We start from the raw sequence: 9,962 nt of genomic DNA on the forward strand, positions 1-9,962 counted from the left end.
TTAATTAGTTTCTTAGCTTTTACAATTAAATTCATCAGAACCCCAATCTAGTTAAGTTAGTTCTTAGTTAAAAACATGACACTGACCACAAATTCCCCGTGGATACGATACCCTACTTACGCTATCTACGTAGCTTATTTAGGTTTTTGATTGACCCTTACGACAGTCATCAAAATGGCGCCGCTGCCGGGGAATTCGTGCGCTTAGTGTTAGTTTAGTAGTAGTCGTTTCTTTTATTGTTTTTGAAAAAAATCATAAAAACCCAAAAATATTTCTTTTTGTTTAGTTTTGTCTTGTTCGGTATTACGCTTTGTTTTCTTGTTTACTTGTGTGCAGGTGATCTTTTTGCATGCATACTCGGTTTTCAGGAAGATCTTCTCCGCTCTTGTTTGATCCCGAAATTGAAAAGACCGCACGCCAAAATCTTCTTCTTTGTTCAACTTTGAAAGGAAAAGCAATTCAAGACACCATGAATCCATCAGAAAACCAATCCACCCCACAACAGCAAACACCACAACAAACATCAACTACTGAATTACCACCAATGCCACCGCCTCCATTTACATCTGAACCACAACAACAAACCACACCCATTGCGCCATCATCAAGCACAACCACCCAACCAACCTCTGCTCCAACTGGAGAATTTCATTTTATTGGTGGACCACTCTATTCTCTAGAAAGCCGATTACCACCACAGCCCGATCCTTTACGGACCGTGAATCAACCAAATCTAGTGCCACACCCGAACCGGTCGGGTGCTATGTTTGAGCAAGTGGATCATAGGGCAAGAACAGAGACATGGGATGATGGATACGGAGACGAAGAATGGGGGATAAACGATGGGTATATGGGGTATCCAGCTGGGTACCAAAATCAGCCAGTTAATCGCAATCAACCGATGTATCAGCAACAGAGACAGCCACGGGGAGTAGATGCTTATCAGACCCCGCCACAGGTTCATAGGGCACCGGTTGCACCTCGACAAAGACAAAGAGATCCTCGCTTCCCGGATCCAAATATTCGAGGGGTTGAGAGTCACTTCAGGCCGCATATTGCTGAGCATGCATCCCCGATAGTGATGCCAGTAGCACCGGGTAATGTGGAACGTTCGTTTGAAGCAAAACCACATATTCTGAACATGCTACCTACCTTTCACGGGAAAGGTACTGAGGAGCCATATGCACACATAGCAGATTTTGAGGCAGTTTGTGGTATGATTGCTGGACACGTTTTCACGCCAGATCAGGTTAAGTTGGTATTGTTTCAGTTTTCATTAAAGGATGCTGCGAGGGATTGGTTTACATCGTTGCCATATGCTAGCATTTATACATGGCAAGAGCTGCAGCAACAATTTTTGGATGAGTACTATACCCCGCAAAGAACTAAAATGGGGAGATTAGCAATTAGAGAGTTCCAGTAACTACCGGGTGAGCTTCTTTACGAGGCTTGGAAACGGTTCAATCAATTGATCCGTAACTGTCCTCACCACGGTATTCAAAGATGGGAGTTGATTACTGCATTCCACGATGGGATTTCAAATGAGGACAGACGGGATATTAAGGCTATTACTGGAGGTACCTTTTTGAAAAATCATGTGGATGTAGATTGGGATTACTTGGATATTGTTGCAGCAGATTCAAAGAGGCAAGCACAGTCGGATAGGAATAAAAAGTATCCAATTGTGGCACCATCAAGTGTGGGAGCTTCTAATGCAAGGGTTGCTCAGCTAGAGAGAAAAGGAGGCATTGGAACGCCAGTTAGCGAAATTTCGAGGTTTGGGCGAACGGGATGCATTGCATGCGGCGCAAACCTTTCCGGTTTGTGATTCATGTGGAGATTTGGGACATACGTTGGATGCATGCCCGGGTCAGTTTGTAGCGGCTGAGGAGGACGTGAACATGGTTTATGGAGAGCAAAGGAATTATGATATGAATTCAAACACATATCATCCAGGTTTGCGTAATCATCCAAACTTTCGGTACAGTAATACTAATCAATTGAATCCTCATTTTCAGGTACCGAATCAAGGAAGCCAGCCGTATCAGAACCGTCAATCGAATTATAATCAGAATTACCCTCAAGGAAATTACAACAAGGGCAACCAAAGAAGTTATCAGCAACAACAGGAGCAGGGCAAGGCAAATACTTCAAACGAGGAGGTTTCCAATCGGGAGATTATGGAAATGTTGAAGCAAATGAAAAAAGACCAAGAAGTGCAAGCTAAATCTCATCAAGCATTGGAAAAGCAAGTCGCCCAACTGGCGACCGAGATGGCACAAGGGAGAAAAGTTTCGAGTCGATTGCCTAGTGATACCATGAAGAATCCACAGCATCAAGGGAGTTCGTCTAACGCCAGAATTAATCAGGTAAATATTCTTCGTTCTGGGAAAGTTTATGATAATCAGGTTGGGACTCCTCCACAGTTGGTTGAAGGTGTTGTGGAGGAAGTTGATGAGGAAAACGAGTCTGATGCGGAGCCGGGACCTATTAGCCCTAAAAAGAATAAAAAAGAAAATCTCGAAAATAATAGGGTGATAGATACTGAACCGGGTGACAAAAAGGAGAAGGGTATGGAGGGTAATACCGTACCATTTCCTAAGGCTTTAATTAATCCCGAAACAAAAGTTGTTAATAAACGGGGCCCACAACAGGATGAGATGTGGGAAGTTTTTAAACAGGTGAAAATTAATCTCCCGTTATTAGACGCAATCAAGCAGGTTCCGGCATATGCAAAATATTTGAAAGAGCTTTGCACCCAAAAACGGCACAACAAATTTCCGAAAAAGATAGCTCTGACTGAAAAAGTTAGTGCCGTTTTGTCGGGTGATCTTCCACCAAAGCTCCGAGATCCAGGTGCTCCTCTAATCCCCATTCAAGTTGGTGAATTTAAGATGAGTCGAGCCTTGCTAGATTTGGGAGCAAGTGTTAGCATCTTACCAGGAAGTTTATACGATCAATACGATTTCGGACCATTGAAACAAGCCGACACCACCGTGGTGTTGGCCGACTTGACGTTAAAACTACCCCGGGGGATCTTACGTGATGTCATTGTCAAAGTTGACGAGTTTTATTACCCGGTTGACTTTTTGGTTTTAGACTACGTGCAAATTGAAAATACTAAACAACCTAATGTCATACTTGGTAGACCATTTTTAGCAACCGCTAATGCACTAATCGATTGTAGAAATGGTACGGTTGACATCACGTTTGGAAATCGTAAGGTCCGATTAAATGCGTTTGCCTGTGCATCTGATTCTCTAGTCAATGATGAATGCTTCATGGCGGACATTATTGACGGGTGTTATCCTCACGAAAGTGGGGAATGCACTATAGAGACGTGTTTTGTTTGTGACAGGGATTTGGCAGAAATAGAGGTGGAATTGGAATACGCGGAAGAAGAGTTGGAGGTGATGGCTGTTAAGGAATTGAAGCCGACTTGGACACATCAAGTCGAGAATTTACCGGATCATATTGACACTCAATTGAAGCCATCACTTGAGTCACCTCCACAAGTCGAGTTGAAGATATTACCAAAGCATTTGAAGTATGCTTTTGTGGGCGACAACAACACCCTACTCGTAATTATCGCTTCCAATTTATCACCTGAACAAGAAAAAGCTTTAATGGAAGTGTTAATAGCCAACCGTGCTGCAATTGGGTGGACAATCGCTGATCTCAAGGGGATTAGTCCATCCATTGTTATGCATAAGATCATCACTGAGGAAGGAGCAAAACCGGCTTGAGATGCTCAACGAAGATTGAACCCAAACATGCGGGAAATTGTGAAAAAGGAAGTCTTAAAGTGGCTGGATGTAGGGATCATCTATCCCATATCGAACAGTACTTGGGTGAGTCCGACACAGACGGTGCCTAAAAAGGCGGGCATCCAGATTGTTACAGGTGAAGACGGTAAGGAAGTGGCCACCCGGCCGGTAACCGGGTGGAGAATTTCCATAGATTATAGAAAGTTGAATGCTGCAACTTCAAAGGATCACTTCCCACTTCCTTTTATTGATCAGATTGTGGAAAAGCTCGCAGGTCAGAAATTTTACTGTTTTCTTGATGGTTATTCAGGTTATAATCAGATTGCTATTCATCCTGATGATCAACAAAAGACTACGTTTACCTGTCCTTACGGTACTTTTGCGTTTAGGCGAATGCCGTTTGGACTGTGTAATGCCCCGGCCACCTTCCAAAGGTGTATGATGAGTATCTTTTCAGATATGGTTGGGGAGTCTTTGGAAATTTTTATGGATGATTTTTCAATCTTTGGCACATCTTTTGAGGCCTGTTTGGAACAATTATCACGAGTGCTAAAAAGATGTGTTGAAACAAACCTGGTATTAAGTTGGGAAAAGAGCCATTTTATGGTTCAGGAAGGCATCGTGTTGGGACACGTTGTCTCGAGTAAGGGGATTGAAGTGGACCACGCCAAAATTCAAGTAATTTCAACCTTACCACCACCCACAAGTGTCAAAGGCGTCCGTTCCTTTCTTGGACACGCCGGTTTTTACAGACGGTTCATTAAAAACTTTTCAGTTATCACTAAACCGTTGTGTAATCTTTTGTTAAAAGATGTCCCATTTGTTTTTGACAAGCATTGTAAAAGATCATTTGAGACACTAAAACAAAAGTTAGTTGAAGCACCCATCCTACAATCCCCTGATTGGTCACTTCCCTTTGAAATAATGTGCGATGCTAGTGACTATGCAGTAGGTGCAGTTTTGGGACAGAGAATTGATAAGAAACCGGTGGCAATCTATTATGCGAGCAAGACTCTCGCGGATGCTCAGTTGAATTACACAACCACGGAAAAGGAGCTGCTTGCTGTTGTCTATGCTTTAGACAAGTTTAGACCTTATATTTGTGGTAGTAAAGTAATTGTGTTTTCTGATCACTCTGCAATTAGGTATCTTATGGAGAAAAAGGACGCAAAGCCAAGGCTTATCAGATGGATCCTTTTATTGCAAGAATTCGATTTGGAGATACGAGATAAGAAGGGAAGCGAAAACGTGGTGGCAGACCATCTGTCACGAGTGGTGAATGAGATTGAAGGACCTGAACATGACATTCTGGAAACTTTTCCAGATGAGCATTTACTTACTATTGATACTTAACCATGGTTTGCTAACTTTGCTAATTATGCTCATTCAGGTATCATTCCGGACCATTGGTCGAGATCTAGGAAGGCGCACTTTCTTTCACAAGCAAAGCAGTATATATGGGATGAGCCGGATCTGTTTAAAGTTGGAGCTGACCAGATTATCCGGAAGTGTGTTGAGGATGAAGAAATTCCATCAGTTCTGTCATTGGTGCACGAGTCCGCATGTGGTGGACATTTCAGTGGACAGAAAACGGCACGAAAAGTGCTATCGTGTGGGCTATATTGGCCTACGGTGTTTAGGGATTCATTTGAATACGCTAAGAATTGTATACGATGTCAACAAATGGGTAGCATTTCGAAACGGGATGAGATGCCCATGCAGCCGATCCTTGTTGTCGATATTTTCGACGTATGGGGAATTGACTTTATGGGCCCATTCCCGAATTCGTTTGGAAATCTTTACATCTTGGTGGCAGTGGATTATGTGTCCAAATGGGTTGAGGCCATTGCCACCAAAACCAATGACCATAAGGTTGTTTGCAAATTCGTTCAATCAAACAGTTTTTCGAGATTTGGTGTCCCTCGTGTGATCATAAGTGATGGGGGGTCTCATTTCAAAAATTTCAACTTTGGCAAACTCCTTAAGAGATATGGTGTTGATCATCGAATTGCCACTCCGTATCATCCTCAAACGAGTGGACAAGTCGAAGTTTCTAATCGACAAATTAAAGAAATTTTACAAAAAACTGTGCGAGCCGACCGCAAGGATTGGTCCAATAAATTGGACGATGCTTTGTGGGCGTATCGTACAGCGTACAAAACACCGATTGGAACAACACCGTATCGATTGGTCTATGGAAAAGGATGTCACTTACCGGTAGAAATTGCACATCGTGCATTTTGGGCAGTTAAACAGATTAACATTGATTATGATACTGCAGGTAAGGAGAGACAATTGACATTGGGTGAACTGGAAGAGATAAGGAATGAAGCGTACGACTGTGCTGCTGCATACAAGGATAAGATGAAGAAAGTGCACGACGCGAAGATCAAGCCGAAAGTGTTTGAAGTTGGCCAGCTTGTTTGGTTATACAATTCCAGGTTGAAACTGTTCCCTGGAAAGCTGAAGAGTAAGTGGACAGGGCCTTATCGTGTGACGAAGGTCGGAAAACACGGTGATTTTGAGATTGAGGACTTTGATGATCATATCCGCCAGATGGTGAACGGCCATAGACTGAAGCCGTACTTCAATGCTCGAGAAATGAACGGTCCTGGGAAGAACGTGGAGGTGCTATACTTGAGCACAGTCCGCGAGTATGTTGAGTAATCGCACAGGTACGATCTGGCTGAAGATCTAAAACTTAGCGCTCTTAGGAGGCAGCCTTAGGCTCATTTGTAATTATTTTTCTTGCTTTCGTAGTTAGTTAGACTATTTTTAGTGAGTTTTCGAGTATAACCGTGCCGTTAATCAAGTGTGGGGACGCTCGGGTGGTTTGGTTAAGCTCCAGTGCAGTTGAGGGCAACGCACACTCGTTTGGGGGGTAGGGCAAGGTGATTTGCAAAGAGATTTTATGATCACATAAAAATTACGGCCGGAAAATCAGTTTTGGGAGCATTTTTGCACAATTTTCGGTTGTTTTCGGTATGTTTTCGGAGTATTTCAGGATATGAGATGATTTGGAAAAAGAAAACTATCAGAAAAGGAGCCCCAGGTACGTTTCTATTGCTAAATCTTCATAAAAATTCGTTTGGGGGTGAAGGAAAGGAAAACAAGAAAAATTAGAAAAATTTTCTAAGGCATGGAAGCCATAAAAAAGAGTAAACTCACTGGAAACCATTTTTCTTCACGCCACGCGAGAGAAGAACAGCTCCTGGCGCGCCACGCGACGGTCCGCACTTCCGGCCCCAATTTTCTTAACCTAAAAATTAGTCATCTTCTCATAAAACCCTTATCTCGTTTCACCGTTTCCTCTCACCTTTCCCCCCTTTAACTTCCGGGTACCCTTTTCACTCTTGGAGCCGGCCGACTACCATACCCAAATTCCATCATCATCATCATCATCACCCATCCCCCTAACCCTTTCATCACCACCTCCGATTAAACCTCACCCACCAGGCCGACCACCAAGCGACACCCCCTCGTGCGATTCTCACCTGTATTCACTTCCGATCACCGCGAGCCTCAAAATTTCTTCTAATTTCCGGTTCAAATCGCGAAGCCAGGTATGAAGTTTTGATTTTTAGTGTTATATGCAACGTTTGCATCATGTGTGATTGAAATCTTTGAGATTATGTGATGAAGATTATGTGAAAAAGGTAAGGTTGAACACATAGATAGGTCATTAACTTTGATTTAAGGCTGCAGATTATGAGAGTTATTGGGTCTGCTGTGATGTTGTTGAAATTGCTAGGAAGTTCGTGTTGAGTTGATAGATACAGTGATTTGGTCTGATTATGAAATTGTGATAAAGGGAAGTAGGATGTGTGTTTGCTGGTAGTGTCGGGATGAGCAGAGTTAGGAGGTAGAGAGTTAAGTTGAGTGCTCGATAGTACTCAGATATTGCCGCTTAGTGTATTAGGACTACCATAAATTGCGAAGGGTTGTGTATGATATAAAGAAGCGAGTTTAGAAGGTGAGTCATATGTGTTTAGCGAGTATTCGACAAAGTGTTTAAGATAGGAATGAGATATGGAGCGATATTTGGCGTATAGGCATTGGTTTGGGAAGTAAATTGTGTAGGAAAGGTAATTAAGGCGGTGCTCTATTTGGTGCATGTTTAGTAAGTGCTAATATCAGTGAGTGGATAGGGCGATGAGTAGTGTCGAGGCAAGTAAGTGAGCGCGGAGTCAGGCTAGGTGGTTTCGTTGGGGGCATAGCGTGTATACATGTATATTAATGTATATGAAAAAAAAGCTGAAAAGTTATAAAAAGTGTTCTACACTGTTCAAAACACTAGTTATGAATTGTAATTCGAGTCAATTGGTCGATTCGTTTGTCCTCAAACTCCATACGAACGAATTGACCAATTTACATGATACTCTGACTCGCATCATAATGTCATCACTATTGTTTGTTATTGACTTCGTAACCGCGAATGAAATGCTATACGGTTACGAATGTCACCGGCATTAGACTAACTTAAATCTTTGCATACTTTCAGGATGTCGGACGAAGGTGCATCAAGCGCAGGAGGAAAACGCAAGCGCAAAGCAACGAAAAAGAATCAACCGGTCCAATATAGGATGCCTGAGGAGCGTCCGGAACCCAATGCCATGGCAGTGCCTCTTGATCAGCGGGAGTTGCGCAATCACACACTGTTACAGTTTATGTTGGGCACCGAAGAATATGAGAGATGCAAAAAGTTTTTGGAAATGGAGTTATTTCAGCACAGGACCGTGAATTGGGGAATGATTGATGCTATGGATCAGCGGGAGAGATTGGAAGGGTTGTTAGGACGTAGATGGTTAGAGGCGATACGGTGCGCAGAGCCACAGTATGCAGAACTCACTGTTGAGTTTCATTCTACTTTTAAGTACTCGCCTGAGTGGTTCATGCAACCATATACAGTTAAGTTTATGTTGGGGCGTCAACCGTTTAGAATGAGTGTTCCCCAGTTCGCGGAGGCGATTGGGTTGTACACCAGGGAGGAGTCAAGCGTAGTGGATTTTAGGAGGTCGTTACGAGGAGTTACAGTTAATCGAGAGGATTATCATGTGACGGAAGCAGAGTTATCTGAGTTTTGGCTGACGATAGCGGACTCAGAATGGTCGACACGTGCGGTGGCATCCTCAATTCGGGACCCGTTTGTCTGATATATTCATAGGATCATCGCATGCACGGTCATGGGTAGGAAGGGTGGAGAAGATAAGGTGAGTCAGAATGATCTGTTCTGTTTGTATTGCATTATGAATAGGAAAGAAGTGAATTTGGCGACAGTGATGTTGGCATCATTTGCACGGGGTCGTCGAAAGGGTGGTCAAGCCAGGTTGCCATTGGGTACTTATGTGACTAGGTTGGCAAGGCATTTGGGGGTTACTGATATATATGAGGAGCGTTTGTTGACTCCTGGTCCAGTTACAGTTGAGTTTGGGATTGAAGAGCTGCGTCGAGCGCAGATGATTTGTTTGGACGAGCCGCTTCGTTGGGAGGCGGTAAAGCAGGGTCCTCCTCACAGACAGAGAGTGCGTCTGCAGTCCGAGCGTCCTCCATCTGCGCATCCTCGTGCGCAACGTCAGGTACGTGCGCCTGCATCAGCACCAGTGACACTGGAGTCGTTGAGGGATATGTTGCTGGTTCAAAATGACGTCTTGAGATACATTATGGAGCGTCAGCACACTACAAAAAAAGTGACCAGTTGGGACTAAGTTATCTGAGACTGATATTTTAGTCTCAAATACCTCGTATCTGGGACTAATATTCAGTTGCTGATAGCATTGGGGACTAATTTTTACACAACATATTTTAGCGATTAATATTCAGTCGCCGATATTTAGGTACCTTATTTGAGACTAAATTTCAGTCGCTAATATATGTGCGCAATATATAATTTTGGAGGGATACTAATTGGCTACTGAATATCAGTCTCAAATATATTTCCTCTATAATGAAATATGGTGCAAATGTATTTGAGACTATTCTTCAGTCTCTAATATAAAAGAAATGTATTTGGGACTAAAAATATTTAGTCTTGAATGCCTTTTGATATAGGAAATGGTCACTGACTAATTTTCACTCTCCAATTATGTTAATATAAAATTCTACCATTTGACGAGAAGTATCATGGACTAAAAATCAGCCTTGAAGATCTTTGTCTTGTAATATTATTTGGGACTCGTATTTATTATCCGGTGCATT

At 42.8% G+C, this 9,962-nt stretch overlaps 1 protein-coding gene across 1 annotated transcript; it reads left to right on the top strand.

The window, feature by feature from the left end:
• Positions 1-1,901: 1,901 nt before the first annotated feature.
• LOC110944740 lies at positions 1,902-3,746 on the top strand. The gene has a single exon (XM_022186385.1). It carries the CDS (start codon positions 1,902-1,904, stop codon positions 3,744-3,746), a length of 1,845 nt encoding a protein of 614 aa, XP_022042077.1.
• The last annotated feature ends 6,216 nt before the right edge of the window (positions 3,747-9,962 follow it).

The sequence above is a fragment of the Helianthus annuus genome, chromosome 6 (assembly GCF_002127325.2).
Source record: "Helianthus annuus cultivar XRQ/B chromosome 6, HanXRQr2.0-SUNRISE, whole genome shotgun sequence".
In the NCBI taxonomy this organism is placed as follows: Eukaryota; Viridiplantae; Streptophyta; class Magnoliopsida; order Asterales; family Asteraceae; genus Helianthus; species Helianthus annuus.